At 40.0% G+C, this 16676-nt stretch overlaps 1 protein-coding gene across 4 annotated transcripts; it reads left to right on the forward strand.

The window, feature by feature from the left end:
* The first annotated feature begins 6 nt into the window (after window positions 1–6).
* Window positions 7–16329, forward strand: LOC306799409 (carbonic anhydrase 13-like). 4 transcript variants are annotated; one of them, XM_079300404.1, is made up of 9 exons: window positions 139–741; window positions 5412–5609; window positions 5976–6024; window positions 6664–6689; window positions 8673–8791; window positions 12138–12233; window positions 12983–13045; window positions 13903–14058; window positions 16136–16329. In XM_079300404.1, exons 1-9 carry the CDS (start codon window positions 711–713, stop codon window positions 16247–16249), a joined length of 852 nt encoding a protein of 283 aa, XP_079156530.1. In that variant the 5' UTR covers window positions 139–710; the 3' UTR covers window positions 16250–16329. The 4 variants fall into 4 exon arrangements, with proteins under 4 accessions (XP_079156528.1, XP_079156530.1, XP_079156527.1 ...); XM_079300401.1 differs by lacking the exons at window positions 5976–6024; window positions 6664–6689 and adding an exon at window positions 7296–7331 and having other exon boundaries at window positions 141–741; XM_079300402.1 differs by lacking the exons at window positions 5976–6024; window positions 6664–6689 and having other exon boundaries at window positions 7–741.
* Window positions 16330–16676: the final 347 nt, after the last annotated feature.

A 16676-nucleotide genomic window follows, 5' to 3' on the forward strand; every position in this document is an offset into this window, starting at 1 on the left:
CCTGTCCCTGTCCCTGTCCCTGTCCCTGTCCCAGCCCCAGCCCTAGCCCCGGCCCTGCTTGTCTCTCCCGCGCCATCGCAGCTGCTTTTGCGGCATAGGAAGGCTGACAGCTCCTTGACGCGCGCCCGCAGCCCAAAGCTCCGCTTTGCCACAAGCACGCACCCACGGGCAGCCCCTGGCACACGCTTGAATAAATTCCCAGTGGGATGTGGGATACACTCCTGCCTCACGGCCCCGCTTGGGAAAACCTGACATCTTCCTAAGGCTATTCCAAAGGGAATTGGGTTTACACTCCTGGGAGAAAAACGGGAGGGGAAGCAGCGGTGCGCACTTGGCTTTACTTTCGGGGGTGGCCGGGGTGGCACCGCCGTCTTTCCCTGCCCATAACTCGTGCTCTGGCGGAGCCACCTTCCCTGTGCTGGAGCGGGCTATTGAGAGATGGCACTGCCTCCCTGTCGGGAGCCACCCCGACGGTGCTGGGGGAGGCTGGGGAGAGCCTGGGTGTCCAAGGGCTTGGGGCGACAACAGGCGCGGACGGCCCGGGAGGCCGGAGCGCTGCAGGTCTGCTTATCAGCGCCCGAGGATCGGGGCGTCGCCGCCCGTCGCCTTCAAATCGGGCGCAGCCGCCTCTCCCGCCCCAGCCCGTCCCATCCCGTCCCGTCCCGTCCCGTCCCGTCCGTGCCGCGCCGGCAGCAGAGCAGAGCCGAGCCATGCTGCACTGGGGATACGACGAGCACAACGGTAGGGAACGGCGGCGGGGTCCCGCGGGCGCCGCTTCCCGCTGGGCTCGGCAGCTGCCGCGCCCTCGGGAGAGCGGGATGGGCTGAAACGCTTTGCAGTGTGAGAGCCGAGTTTTGTCTCGGCAGCCTGCGAGGCGGGCGGCTGAGAGGTGTCCGTGCGTGCGGCACCGCCTGCAGAGCCGGCCGGGCTCGGCTGGGGTCGGCTCTGCCGCGTTCCCGTTGGGATTTCCTTGGCTCGTGTAGCTGGAGAGTTGCGTGCAGAAATCGAGTACGTGGTAGACAACTGCGCTGACCGGAGTTGCTGTACCAGCACTGCTTTTCTGATTCCAGCTGTGTTCTGCTTCGGCTACATGGTGGGAAATCTTAGTTACTTGACTGGATTATTTAAATGTATAACTATGCACCTAAGAGGACATGCTTTTGGATTTTAGGTGTTCCATGGTTTCCTTCATCTTGTCAGTCTTTGAAGTCCCAAGATGGGCTCATCAGCAGTCTTAAAGACTTTGTTTTGCATCTTCAGTCATGCAAACGCTGCTCCAGCGTGCAGACGGTTTAAAAGTCATGCAAATAGAAATGAAAGTGTTTTTGTAAATTGTAGGCTCAAGTCTGATAAAATACATGGAATATCTTCCATTGTCTGTGCACAGAGAAGTGAAATGCCCTGACAGTAAAGGGAGACAGCTATATATTTGCATATACTGCTGCCTATAAGAATATGCTTTGTGTATATTATTACTTATACTTTGGAATACTGTTTGTGCAAGTACTACCTTTCCTTCCTGGCCCTCTTGTTCCATCTTTTCTGGATGGATGTACTTTTCCTGAAAAACTGGGTGGTGATGGTGGATCACAGAGATGTTGCAATGATTGGGTGTGTTATCTGCTGTTGTGCAGTCTACCCTACCCCTGCCCTGAAGACGTAAATGGGTCTTGTTTTTCAAATTTTTTTCTCCATATGTTTCTATGCTTTGGGCTTCACCTGCACGGTCCAGATAAGAAACCCACTTTCCCCCCCTTATCCTATCTCTTCTTGTTTGCTATTCTCAGCTTCTAGAGAGGAGAGGCCACCAGAATTTCTACTGGGATAGACCTGGACCTTGCTTGAGGCCCTATCTATCCTATAAAACTCTATCTACTCCTGGAGCATCTCCTCCCCTTCCCCTTGGTGTCTGCAGAGCTTATAAATTAAGTGCTTTGTGTTTGATAAACTGGGCAATGGATTCTCTTTAGAAATAAATGAGGATGTGATCCTGTCAAGGTCAGACTATACTAAAATAATGAATTTTATATATATATAATAGCAAACTGGGAAAAAAAAGACCCAAAACCCCAACCCCTTTTTCACCTGTACATGTTCCATTTATGCACCTATAGAGGCTCACTGGAACTCAACTGTATCCTGCAGTGTATTCACTGGGCTTTTCTCAGGTTAATCTGTTGATTAAATCTGTAAATTCCAGCTGGATCAAAATGCAGCACTGTGAGGTGCTATAGTGTGTTCTATCTCCTGTTAAATTCCTGAGTGCCTTCATTGTGAGATTTGTTTCATGAGCTGGATGTGTGCAGTGCTGGTGAGTGGTATGTGCATTGATAGTCTGACCTAATAGTGTCAGGCAATTCATTGCCTGTGGTAATGCTGTGTCCAAAATAAAGGCATGAAATCTTCAGACAGATGGTTCAGGTTTTTTGTCATAAATCTCAGTCACAATGGCTTTGATTGTTAAGAGCTACTAGAAAATTGCCTCTAGCAAGAGAACATTTTCCCAACAGCAGGAGAGGATTTCATAAGTTCAAAAATTGGTATATTAATCATTTTCATTCAGTAAAGGAAAAAAATGCAGGGAGGTGAATTAATGAGTTATACTCCCTGGATATGCCCTAAAGTGCTTATTTAGAAAACTGAAGTGTACATTATTTTAATGTGGAGACATCTAATTCAGATCTGAATTCAGAAGAAATTTTCACCCTGGAGATCCCACTGGCTTAAATCTGATTGTATGACATACATTTGAGCATCTGTTTCAACAGTAATGACTTTTTTTTTATAACAGTCATACACAAAGTTTGAATTGTGGTAGGGTCTCTAGAAATTAATCGAGTCACAGACTTCCTGGAGTGGCAGAAGCATAATTGTACTAGATTGTTGGTTGATTATCTACTAAGGAATACTTCTTGATATAACCTAATGGTACAAAATCTGCTGAAGTTTCTTGATATTTTCCTGTATATTTTGGAATGTCAGATGTCTGGTAGTTTATTTACTGGTAGATGTTTAATCACCATAGCAAAACAGTGTTTTGGTCATCTGAGCCAAAAACAAGTGCCAAACCAGCAATAATGCCTTTTTAGAGTGGCTGTTACTGTTAAGTAATTAGGTAGTGACAGAATCACAGCCTTAGGTCTTCTCTTTGGCAACTTTGTATTATTTTTGAGTGTAAGTCATCCATATTATTTAATTCAAGTAACTGTAGTTATTTCTGAGGCAGAGCAATAGGAGACCAAGTAGTTAAGCACGTAAATATATTTTTGCTTCTTCTCAGTTAAGGAGTATAAGAAATATTAAAATTAAGTAGCAATAAGCTTTTTCAAGTAATCCCAAATCATGGTAGTGAGGTATATATAAATCATGGAGTGGTGCTTCTTACAAATAGAATTTTGTGTTGTATCTCTAACTACAGGGTACTAGGATCTAAATACAATTAAAATTATATTCTAAATTATGTCTAATTAGAGTATTGAATAGCTTTGATGACCCTTTGTGAACTGAGAGGAAATAAGTTTAAACAGTTTTATGTTTCAAACCAGTGGACTTTTTATCTTCTGCCTTAGAATCTATTTCTTTATTGAGTTTAGTTAATGAAATAATTAACAAAAGTACCTGTTAACAAATATAGACTGAAGTCTTTGTTCTGAGAGTTAAGCCTTAGGCTATTCTTGGCAATTTTTTCCCCACTTCTGTTTTCCAGTGCTGCTTAGAGGAGAATCATTCTCTGCCCAGGTGCTGTGCGAGCTGTGGCCCCCCGGCGCTGTGGGCGCTTCCTCCCTGATTTACTGCCGGGGTGCATGGGTGCTTTTAGCACCTGTGAGTTTCTGAGCTGTGTTCACTTCTGTTGAAGTCAAGGAGAGAAAAATATCTAGCAGCTTTAGATGTTAGGCTATTAGCCACTGCATCATATGTTTTCATCCTTTTTTGTCATCATTTTTATTTAAGCGCTCAGCCGTCCAGAAGACCCAAACCAAACTTTTACACTGAGGTCAGTTTTCTTCAGTATAGAGAGTTAGTTATAAGGATTTCCAGTGATGCAGATTTCATTTGACCAGGTTCTGATGCTCATATTAAGTTTTTCTTATATCCAGTCTCTCAATTGATTTTTTATGCTTCTTACCCATTACAAGGCTGGAGAAAAAACAAATGCTGTTCTCTTCTTCACACTGAAACATCATTTGCCCTGCAGACTTTCACCTTTCACCTTTCTCTTTTTCCTTTCTTCTTTCACCTGGCTTTCCCCACCTTTCCATCCTAAATCTTGTTTTCTGTCTTTATAGAATATATTTCCCAGACAAGTTATTGTTCATATTTTTATGTACCCTCTTATCCAAATATGGTTAAACAGTGGCACATATATTCTTGTTGTGAAATATTGTGTTTAGTAGGTAACAACAGATGACTCACACATCTTATCAATGAAGCTTTTCTTACTATTTTAGAATATCATTTGCCATTTTCTCATATCCATATTACTGATTTGTTAGCTTTTCAGGTGACATTTGGCTTATCCTGCTTGGAGAGAGGAAGGCTGAGATGTGTTGATTAACAGCTTCTTTAGTCCTATAATTTCTACCTAAGTCTCGTGAATGGTGCTGCATCTGTGTCTGGAAGATCTACTCTCATCAGCTGAAGACAGTAGAAATTCAAACCTCATGCAGGCACTACTGTCCTGAGTATTCCTGTTCTTTGATTTTGTCAGTACTACACTAGTGTGTGTGTATGTGTGCCTGTGTGCATGGACACTTCATGATTAGATGGTGACAGTCTCTCTTTCTTGTGACAGCTGGTGGGCTGGGAGGAGGTGATCAGAGGCGCAGCAGTGTTTAGGTTCCAGCCACTGCCACCAGGCTCCAGGAACCACTCAGCATTTTCTGACATCACCAATCGCCTTTTTTGACATCTCCCCATCTCACTCAGAGAGATCAGTGGAAGATGTGTCCTCAGGTTTTTTTGCAGCAAATGACTAAGGCATAAAAAAATCCTTAATGCAGGGATTTGCACAGAATAGAGGTAATCCTTAAAGACACAATGAGACATGATATCAGGCAAAAATGGTGTGTCAAAAATTTATTGGGACATAGTGCCTATTGGATACAGGATGCCTGATTTGAATGAGCATTTGTCATATGTGTCTTGTGCATAGCTGAATCTTACTTGGGAATAATTAAGTATCTACATACTGCATGTGGTCTTATGTAAAGGTGCATGCAAGCGGCTACATGAAGGGGTCCTGAGAATTGCTATTGCAATATGATGCAACAAAAGTATATTTTGATCTGTGTTTTCCTGATGCATCCTTTTTTAATTTAAAAGATGCAGATGAGGACAATTGAGGAAGAGTTTTCTTTCATAAGAATGAGGGTGCTGTCAGCAATTTAGACTTCTCCTCCAATGCATTGCAGGGCCTGCCCACTGGAAGGAGGTTTTTCCTGTCGCTAATGGAGACCGTCAGTCACCCATCGACATCAAAACTGAGGAAACCAAGTATGATCCCTCCCTCCGTCCTCTAAATCCCAGTTATGATCCAGCTTCTGCTAAAATCATCCTTAACAATGGACACTCCACCAGTGTGGAGTTTGATGACACCGTCAACAAATCAGGTGTGTTCCTTTACTCTTGCACTGTAACTTCCTCCACCAATTCCTAAACAGAATGCCTACTGCCTGGGCACATGTCACTGCTGGGTATGAACTCCTTAGAAAAAGTAAGGCTTTGCCCTTCTGGATGAGAGATTCCTTTTTCCCTGTCTTCTTGCATGATGCAGTGTGGGAATGTATTTGGACACATGTTCAAGGTTGTGTTTCTCAGAAAGTGCTGGCATTCCCTACTTATAGGAGTGGTTTGATGCACCCCCACCAGAGGGATAGTGCCAGGCCCCTGTTTGAACAGTGCTGTGTACAATTTTTCAAATGCTGCTCTCTCTATCTCTCTCTCACTGCAGATGAATCCTTTATGTCTCATTTCAGGTTCATTCCAACCGAATCACTCAAATCTCTTATCTGAATTTAGCTGCAGGTTTGGTTATTTTTTTTTCCCTTTTTACAACCTATGCTGGGACTTCTTATGTCAAGAGTAAATACAGAACAAGTGAAATAGATACCTTTTCTTCTCTAAAAAGTATTATAGCCCCCATTTTTCCAGGAGTATGTAGCTTCCCTTTTTGCAAACAATAATTCTTACTTAGAAGCTCTCTTGTTTATCATAGTCTTTGTAATGTTAATGCTTTTATCTTTGAAACTATCTCTTGGATTTTGGGCAAGCCAGAATGCTTCCCCTTGAAGCTGTAGGAGTGCAGATTCTTTAAGCAATAAAATCATCTTGTGGCTGTGTGAGGCTTAGCTGAGTATCCAAGACCATATGATTCCTTCACTGCCAAAGCCAGGGAGAGACTAATTTTTGACGACCCATTAGTCCTGAGGATTAGGGGCAAGAGAGAGAGACATAGATGGAGACACCATCATTTTCTTGTTTCCTGAACAGTATTAGTTTTAAACTTTCTGTCAACATTGGATGTTGCCTGAAAGCCACCAGCTGACCTTGTGTCAGATGCCACGGAACTTCCCAGAATTAATCTCTGCTTTGAGCCTAGTAGGTGCTGGTGAACTAAAGCTCATCTCTTAGAAAAATAGACAATCTTGATTTCAAATTTTCCAGTGATGGTGAACCTACCACAGCCTTTGGTAAGTTGTTCTAATTGTTAATTACCCTCACAGTTTAAAATAAAAACAGGTAATGAATGTGAATGCACCAAGAAAGAACCTCTTCCACTCTCCTAACTCCATCCATGAAGTGGCAGGGCCTGAACACAGTGTTTTTCTAGGCTTCCCCTGGTACTAAAGCAATGTCAATGCAATCCTCCTCTTACTGCTTTCCTCAGGCCATGTCTCCAAGGATATAGTTCATATTATGAGAAAGCGCTGACAGATGTTGATCAAATAATTAACAGATGGAATCCTCAGTCTCCCTTAGTAGACTCCATGTCTTGTATGTGTGGACCAGATTCTTCAGTCCACAACAATAAACTGAGTAATTAATTATTTTCCCTAATATTTGTCACTGACAAACTTTATCAGTATTGTTTTTGTTTTCTTTCAGGTCATTGCTCAAAAAATACTGAATTTTCTAGGGCCCAAATTTGGCTTCTGGGGCACCTGTGTGAAGTAAGAACTCCTGCCATGTGTTGGTTTCATAAAAAAAAAATCAAATTAATTGGTACTAAATACTTTAGCATCTTCTAATGCATTTTTAACTGACTCCTATATGAACTATTTCCTCACTTTGATCAGCATTGGAACTGGGCTGTCAAGTCTGTAACTGTTTGTGTAAGTCTCTTTATCCTCTTTGGTACCACATTAGCTCCATTCTTTGAAATTGTTCTATTGATCTTCTTCCAGCATTTTTCAAAATTCGAGATGCTGATATTTGCCTTAAAAATTTCTGGCTACCCTCTTCCTTAATTACTGTTGGAATTAAAGGGTTTTATCATCACTGTATGATGTGGCACAAATATATCAGCTGGCCATTTTCGACATTTTTCAGCATAAGTATTTAATGCTGTTGCATTTCTACATAAGAGTTTTTCCTCAGCCAGTTAGAACACTGATCTTTACACTTTTTTAGGATCCTTTGCATCCAAGTTTACAGTCCTTAAAAGAAGGAATTTAAAAGTGCCACTGCCCCATCTCCTCTGTTAAGTTTATAGGCTGTGTAAATGCATGTTTTTGAGTTGAAACTTTAAGGAAGTTAAATATTTTTTTCCAGAATAATTAGTCACAGTTTCTTTTCATTATCCAACTACTTGTGTTAGGAAATAGGCAACTTTAAAATCCTTCTTTCATCTTTATTTGGTGTATTTTGTTCCTAAGAAAGTTTAGGTTTTGGACTAAACCTAGAAGAGAGAAAAATTGCTATTGTCATCCCTACTGCTTTTAATTTAAGAAACATCTGGTTAAATATCCTCTCATTTCCCCTTTTAAATTTCTGTAATGAGCCAGTAAACTATTCCAGACTGATTCCCAAACACTCAGAGGACGTGCGGATCTGGGAGAGTGGAGTGATTTATTTTTCTGTGAATAAGGAATCTGAGTGTAATTCACATTCAAAGCTCTGTGAAGAGATATTTTGATTCTAAGTTTAACAAAAAAATTACGAGCACTTGCAAAATAAAAATAATGAAAAGCCCACCCATATGCATGTTAGTTTGACTAGAATTAAAACAGAACAGAATAGAATTAGAAAGAATAGAATACAGTAGACTCTCAGTTGGAAGGGACGTGCGGCAATCATCTTGTCCAACTGCCTGAACAGTTCAAGGCTAACCAAAAGCTAAAGGATGTTGTTAAGGGCATTGTCCAAATGCCTCTTAAAGTCTGATAAGCCCAGAGCTTTGACAGCCTCTCTAGGAAGCTTGTTCCTGTGTCTGACCATCGTGGTAAAGAAATGCTTCCTAGCATCCAGTTTAAATCTTCCCTGGCACAGCTTTGAGCCTTACCCACAAGTCCTGTCACTGGATACTTGAGAGAAGAAACCAGCAGCTCCCTCTCTGCTTCCCCTCCTCAGAAGCAGAGTAGTGTCCGAAGACTGAAGTCTGGTGTGAGGTTAGAGGATGTGGGTGGAGACTCCCGTTCTCTCAGTGAAGCCTTTTCCTCTGCTTGGGTTTCCAGTGCTGACTGGGGGGCCGCTCAGCGGGACCTACAGGCTGCGCCAGATTCACTTCCACTGGGGATCCAATGATGAGGCTGGCTCTGAGCACACGGTGGATGGGATGAAGTATGCAGCAGAGGTAAGGCTTTACACAGTCATCTGTGCTGCTAAGCTTATGGCTAGTTTCCCATTGCAAGAAAAGTGTTGCCCTTCCTCTTCCTGCTTTTCATCTTCCCCCTCATTTTACCCAAAGACAAGTGGTCTCCCTGAAGTGTTGCGTGTTTGGTCCTTTCTCAAAGGAGAACCTCTTTGAAAGCTTTGGAGAGGATTAAAAAAGATTTTAAAAGAAGACAAGAGCTTGATAAGAGCAAGACTTAATGTTCAAGAGTTGTTTAAAACTTTGTCTTTCATTGTTTCTTCCTTGGAGAACACTTTCAAAGTCATCTTCAGTGACAAAACACAGAATTATTGGATTTGGGGCTTATGTAGCGTAAAGTTTATGTAAGACTTAGGAATGTTGCATTTTATGGTGCACTTAGCAATGTGGTGGTTATGACTTTGAGAACCACACTTTAATATCTGTGGGATGCCTACTGTCTGTGGGGTGGCTGCTGTCTATGGGGTACTGTGCTTCAGTGTAGGTGGTCTCCCACAAGGAGAAGTGCACCATCTGCTCTGGCGTGGAGCATTCACTCCTGCTCTGTGTCCTTTGGTGCATTTGAGTAATCTGCAGGAGAAAGTTCTCAGTATGAGATTCCTCTTTGCAAATGGAAGTAACATGGAATATTTTCAGGAGACTGAGATCTTTAAAAACATATGATTCAGACAGTGTCAGAATTTTCTGGGGTTAAAAAGTGTAATAAATAAATGGACAAATAAAAGGCATAATACTGCAGAAGAAAAAGGTGTAATGTATGCACTGTGGTGTCATCAGATTTTACTGGAAATGCTGTTTTTCCTGGTCAGGAAAAAGATTGGTTTTCTAACACTAATGGGGAAAAGTGACATTTGCAGTGTTTAAAGGCTTATGTTTTCCACAGGAACCAGGTGAGATGGAATATAAAGAATTAATAGAGGTGCTTTAAAACCATTAAGTACCAAATCCAAATTTCTAGCTGAGAAAATATATGTTTCCCATCTAAGAAACCAAATGGAAGGAGAAAATCTCTCTGAATTTCTAGCCAGTCTAAAAGCCTTTATGTTACCTGTTGGTTGGGTAACCCTCCACAAGAAGTTCTCTAGATGTCACTTTGGCTTTGGGATAAGAAACTCAGAATTAAAATCAAGGCTTCTGAATATTGTTCACAAAAAACAAGATACCTCAGAAGGAGACATGAAGATGGTTTCAGTGCTCACCTTTGTAAGGAAGATGTGCAAGGTTTCAAGAAAAAGCATCGACTGAATTGAAGAAAGAATTAAGGTAAAGAAGACTGCAAGTTTTGGTCCTGAAGCCCACCAGGAAGCAGAAGGAATCCATGGCTCCATTCTCTGTGACAACATACGGTCTGATCAAGGTCTGTCTTCATAAGCTGCAGTGACACAGAGGTGGTAAGATGGGATATGTTCCTTTGAGAGAAGTCACAAGCCATTGAGAATGGTCTGTACCCAAAAGTGTTTCACACTCTGTTTGGGGGTTTTGGTTTGGGGAGGGTGACCTTGTTGGGGTTTTTTTCGCAAAGCTGTGAGGGAGCGGGAGTGGGCTTTTAGCAGCTGTGGGAATTTTCCTTTTTGTTCTTTGCTGAGGTTTTTTTTGGTGTTGCTTTTTTTTTTTTCCAAATCCACAATAAAAGTAATTTCTGACTTAGAGTATCTGTTTCCTTTTTTGCGTATATAAAAATGTAATAGTTTAAAAGTTGTTCAACATAGGTTCTATGAACTTATAATAAAGAACAGTGCAGACACTATGAGCCTCAGAATGTAAAAGCACTTGAGAAAGGTTTAGTGGACTGTGTTCTCCTCCTGGTTTAGTGAATAATAATAATAATAATAATAATAATAATAATAATAATAATAATAATAATAAATTATTTGCAACTTTCCTTCAAGGATTTCTAAATCTGTGAGCCAGCATGTGTGTCATCATGGCTGTACATGCATGATTATTGACAACAGTGGGATTCCTTACTTGCTGCAAGTAATGTTTCAGCACTTCAGAGCCCAAATGCTTAACAAATATTGATATCAAGTAAGACCAAGTAAAAGCTCCAATTTATAGATATGAAAAGTTGAAAGTCATAGAGGTTAAGGAAGGACTGATATTTAGAATAAAAATCTTCATACTCCAAAGATCCCTGTTTCAACCATGCTTCACATGGAAGTCCTTTAAGGCGGGTTTCAGCTTTCCTAGATTGTTCTTACTTTACTTCTCTTGTAGGTGCTGTATTCCAAAAGGAAGCCTTTTCTTTCATGGGTTCATCCCAGTTTAATTAAGTCATTCAATGAGTTGCTTTTCATAATTCTTGAGTTCAAAATCTGAAAAGATGGTCATCAATTTTAGAAAAGCCAATCTCACTCCCTGCTTCTGAGCATCTTTAACTAAAAACTATGTGTAATAAGACTTACTAATCCATTGAGGATTTATGAAAGTAATTAATTTTTGTGAAGTACTTAGAGTTAAGTGCTGTATGAGTGTGCTCTCTCCAGTTTGGCAGTCAGACCATTGCTCAAGGAACAACCTGGCACTTCTGGGGAACTAGGAGCTCCTGTTATGAAGTGTGGTCAAGAATTACAAAACCTGATTTAACAGGGGGCACTTAAGTGACAAGGAAATAGACATCACAGGCTTTTCCTTTTCCCTTTTGGCTGGGTAGTGGCTTTAAGCTTCTTAAGCAAATATGACGGGACACTTCCAGAATAATGCATATTTGAAATGCAAATGCTCAAACCTGAGATAATCAAGCTGCTTGTAAGGGCATCACTACTGGTAGTCATAGAAAATAACATTTGAAAAGTGTCAAAAATTAAATGCTGATATTCCCTTAAGCTAATCAAAGGGAGAGGAGTCAGTGCAAGTTTAATGTGTATTTGACTGTTTTCTAGCTATTTATGTGGATGATTAATGTTGCTGAAAGCTTGATTAAAGAAAAGGAGGAATAAAATACTAATGACATTCTCATGAATTTCAATCACTTTCTAAAATCAGCTGTACTAAAAATGGATTTAAAACCCCTAGTTATATAACCATTAGCTTTTTTTTTTGTCTTAACTTCTTGGTTCAAAATCTGGGGACCCAAAATCAATTTGATAGGCAGTGTGGTGCGCTGATCACTACTGAATTTTTGATAATCTCAGCCACTGGAAATGCTTTTGCTATTTGTGTGAACTACATATTTACTGATTTCATTAAATATCTGCATTTAGAACAGTGAATAATTCTGCATACATAAGAGTGAAATAGAGTATCAAACCCAGTAAAGTTGTAATATTCATTTGCCACTACTTGAGTTCAGCGAGAGTTGATGCTGTCTGTGTCTCTTGCTTTTCAGCTTCATGTGGTCCATTGGAATGCAGAGAAGTATTCCAGTTTTGTTGAGGCAGCTTGTCAATCAGATGGACTTGCAGTCATGGCTGTATTTCTGAAGGTAAGAAGAGAATGCTTCAGCCCTCAAAATAAATCTGCATTGTAAGCCTAAAGAGATAATGTAATGGTTGGTGTAATTATTGCTAAAGAGATCCTTATTTTATACTTATTTTCTTGATAGTGTTTAGCTGCCAATACAGAAAGCTGTGCTTCCTTTAAGAATAAAAATACCAGCTTAATAGATTTTTCAAGACAGTCAAACTCTTCAGTTTGCTTAGTCTGCAAGCCCATATAACATTAAATGAACTTAATTCAGCTGCCTCTATTTGGATCCCAGTAACTTGTTTTTGACTAGCATGTTCCTTTAAGGGGACATCTTGATTTAAAGGTTTCTTTAACGGCTTGTTCTGAGCTGGTAGTTTCTTCTAGAAAATAATAATAATTTAAAAATGCAAAAACAGAAATTGGAGAATTCCCAAATAATTCTTTTAGATCTTTTTGCCTTCTTTACCTGTTCTAAGATTAAATTCATGCAACAGCCTCACTGACTTCTGTATGAAGAAGCAGATGGGGAATTCACACAATCTATGACAGAAGATAGGGCTTTGGTTAGTTCTGTGGTTTCTGGTGGCTGACACACCTTCCTGAGAGCAGCTAGTACTGGTGCTGGCACAATCAGAGAGCCATTCCATGCAGCAGTTGCAAAGAACTGCTTCAGCACTTCAGTAATTCTGCCTTTCCAGTTTGCATTACAATTTTTGTTGTTTTTCTCTGGAGTTCCACTGTTTCTTTTTTCTTTGGTGTTAATAGATTGGTGAATGCAACCCTCAACTGAACAAGATTACTGACCGCTTGGACACCATCAGAATCAAGGTGAACAAGTGCTTCTAAAAAATACTAGCTAATACTTCTATTTCTTTCCCAACACCGGTGGTTGCTTTTGTTGGGACTTTTTTATTTTTCAGTAGGGTGTTTTATTTTCTGAAACCTGACTGCTAGTCCCTGCACCTTCATGTTTCCTTATCCCTAGTGATTGACATCTGATTTGAGACAGTTAATGTGCATTCTGTTTAAGGTGAAACCTAAGTTGAATGAAAATAATGTTTACACAGCAAAATATCAGAGGAAAAGGCTAATTCCTCACAGAACCCAGAGGAAAAGGCTAATTCCTCACAGAACCCAGTCTTTGATAAATCTGTTGCTAGGAGGATAGTAACAGGGAAAAAACATACTTTATGGAAAGTTGTAAAAAAGATGAGGGAAAGACTTCCTTCCCTGTTTTGCTGAGGAACACGGTGAGAAATAATCCATGGCTTGTGTGCAAGAAATCAGCCAGACTCTAAACATGATGTTACAGACAGACATCTCTGGTCTAGTATCTGGTACAGGGAGAAGCAGAAGTAACCCCTGGGAGGAGTGAGTGGGGAGGAAAGCAAGTGGCAGTAACCTGTAGGGTAACTCTGCCAGCCCCAACAGAGGCCATGTTGAAAGTCTAATATCTTCTGTCTTCTTCCCACAACTTCCATCTCATGGTCATCTGTAACTTTGGGCAGCCTGTGCTGACATGGTAAGGCCTCATCAGAAGGGCACTGATGAGGACCTCCTGTCATCACCCAAAATGCTGCCAGCCCACCTGATTGTGGAACAAGCTCAACCTCCTTTGGCACGATTTACCTTGGCCCCTTGCTTTTAAATAATATTGCCCTGGTATTTCTTTTACTTTTTTCCAGGGAAAAAAAGCACTATTCACAAACTTTGATCCCAGCTGTCTGCTTCCCAAGTCCCTGGACTACTGGACTTACTTTGGATCTCTCACTGTTCCACCTCTTCTTGAGAGTGTCATCTGGATTGTTCTGAGAGAGCCCATAAGTGTTTGTTCTGAACAGGTATATTAGGATTTTTCAGTGCTGTAGAAATGCTGCTTTTGTAAGAATTGAAATTGTAAATGTCACCAAAAAATACAGTTGTTTGTGGACCTTGGCACTGCAGACCTTATAATATTTTCAAAAGCTAATATTTGTATATCAAATTTATTCTGACTAGTTATCTTTCTTGCTTTAACAGTTATGTATTATTAATTTTTAAAAATAATCTGCATACTCTAAAAATCAATAAAAAATTATCCATAGGGAACTTAAATTTAAAAAGCGTTCTGGTGATGCTTAGAAATTCTGGAATTCCAGTTGATTTAGTTATTTGCATATCCTGCTCAAACCTCATCTTTGGCATTTTTATCTTGGAGACAAGTAGTAAATTTCTTCCTGTATTCTAAATGCATAAAACTTGATGAATTTGCTAGCATTATGGAAAGGGAATACTACTGTAGTAAGTTGGGATTGTGCTAGGGTGTTTTAGGAAAGCTGTGATTCGACATAAAAGAGTCTTGTTAAAGCTTCATGCTGTGTCTTAACTTGGCAACAGTGACACCCAGTGGTCTTATCCTCTCAGGTGTAAAGTATTTCTGAGTAGAAACCACATACTCTGGAAAAATGGTAACTTCAGTCTTTGCTAAAAATGTTAAGACAGTTCCCTGAATGAGTTGCTTGTTAGGAAACCTCAAATTTCTGTTTGTAAGTGATCTGAAGTAATTTATTTGCTCAATGTGTGTATTTTTATCATCTATATCTCTTCCTCACTCCCCTCAATCTGGCTTTGTAAGGCTCACTGCAATGTATATGAATCTAGGATTGAAAATTTATGCTAAGATATCAGCTTTCCAAAGACAAGCCATTTTTCAGGTTAAAAGCCTCTTATTTTGGCAAATCTGTAATTAATACATTCTAAAATGTGAAATGCAGTATATAAACAGCCACGTGTAATAGGCTCAGAGAACATAGTGTGGGAAAGGGTCAAGTATAGTGATGCTTTATTAGTCATTTTTCATAAACTTTAGTTATATCTGATGTGTTAAAGCAGAAATTGCTATATTCTTATCAATATAAACATGTATGCAGCTAAAGTGCTTGCTTCCAGTAATTGTCTGCTATTGTGATTGATCAGCACTATGACTGGTACTGTTCTACCACTTAATTTTATTCCTTGAGTTTGTATTTCTTTAAGGCTTTAGAGTTTACTACTGAGTTTTTGTTGCACTTTTTAGTTTAAAATAATTTAAAAATAGCTTTTAAGTATTTAGAAACTTGCAGGACCCTGAATTACAAATGTTAGCTTCAGAATGGGGTGAAGCAAGATAGCATTGACCTTTTCTGCTCTTGATGTCATTACTATGCAATGTGCCATACAACTAAATGCTTTGTTATAATGGAATGGTTTTTGTGCTTCCTTCCTTTGGTAACCTAGGAAGGAAGTAAGGTGATATATAGAAATAGTAACTATTGGAAATATTAGAACTTAAACAAAATTCTATACTTGGGTCAGAAACCAGGCTCAGATTTCCCATGGAGATCTGATGGGGTTCTGCTGAGATCAGCATATGCTGAGTTGTTAATAACTGCACAAGGGAAGAATTTGGAATCTCTCCTGGTTTGAGTAAGTGCTAGATGCAGAAGCTTTCTGTAGCACCACACCTGCAATTCCAGGTTAATTGTGAATATACTCTTTGAAGAAGGAAATGTATACAGAATGTTTGTATGATAACAAACATAATCTTATCTTTGGGCAAAAAGCATTTCAGAATCTCTGAACTATGAAGTCCAACTGAAAAATATAAACCCCCTCTGGTTTAGATCAGGTTATGGAAGACAAAGTGTGAATAAAGGAAACAAGTAATCCTTATGCACAGTTTTGTGTTGACATGTATTTTGGGATATTTTCTCAGTAGTCATCCCTTTTCATTTACAAGGATAGAAATGGTGAAATTGCCATTCCCCTCATGACTTAATAAATTACAGTTCTTTCAGGTGGAAAAAAAAGTGACAAGTGTCTTTAATATTTGCATTTTCACATTTTTCATTAGTATTGACATGAGGTTCTTCTCTGAACCTTGTTCTCTTTTGGTTCCAGCTGGCCAAATTCCGCAGCCTCCTGAGCACTGCTGAGAACGAGGTCGCCTGCTGCTTGCTGAGGAATTTCCGGCCTCCCCAGCCCCTAAGGGGACGAGAAGTCAGAAGGAATTAAAGGAGTAAATGCAGAGTGGCCTCCCTCTGAAACCAAAGGCTGAATTCATTTTAATAGTTAATATACTTTGTGATTTTTAATTTTTTTTTGTGAGTTGTTTTAACAAATAGGTGTTGTTTCATTAGTGGTTTCCATGCAGTCATTTCTCACAGGCAGGTATGTCCAGAGTTGTCACAGGTTTATTGATGTTAACAGGTCTGGCTGGGTTTGAGTGCATTGGCTTGAAAGCACTGAGCCATCAGCATTGTATACACAGAGATCACTGCTAATCATAAGGGTGAAATGTGGTGAAGGAGTTGGCCAGATTTTGTTACCAAATTACTGAACAGGATCCCTGGTATTATTGACAGTATAGGATTTTCTGGGATTATTCTTCTGGTCTCTAATATAACATTTCTCTTCTGTGTAAACATTGCATTTTCTCAAG

Source organism: Erithacus rubecula (genome assembly GCF_903797595.1).
Source record: "Erithacus rubecula genome assembly, chromosome: 3".
Classification (NCBI taxonomy): Eukaryota; Metazoa; Chordata; class Aves; order Passeriformes; family Muscicapidae; genus Erithacus; species Erithacus rubecula.

Excerpts from the sequence above, each read along its gene's own strand:
- LOC306799409 (XM_079300404.1), top strand. The coding sequence starts at position 711 with ATGCTGCACTGGGGATACGACGAGCACAACG. Across the intron at positions 5,610-5,975 it reads TGACACCGTCAACAAATCAG|GTTCATTCCAACCGAATCAC; the intron begins GTGTGTTCCTTT and ends GTCTCATTTCAG. Across the intron at positions 14,059-16,135 it reads TAAGTGTTTGTTCTGAACAG|CTGGCCAAATTCCGCAGCCT; the intron begins GTATATTAGGAT and ends TTTTGGTTCCAG.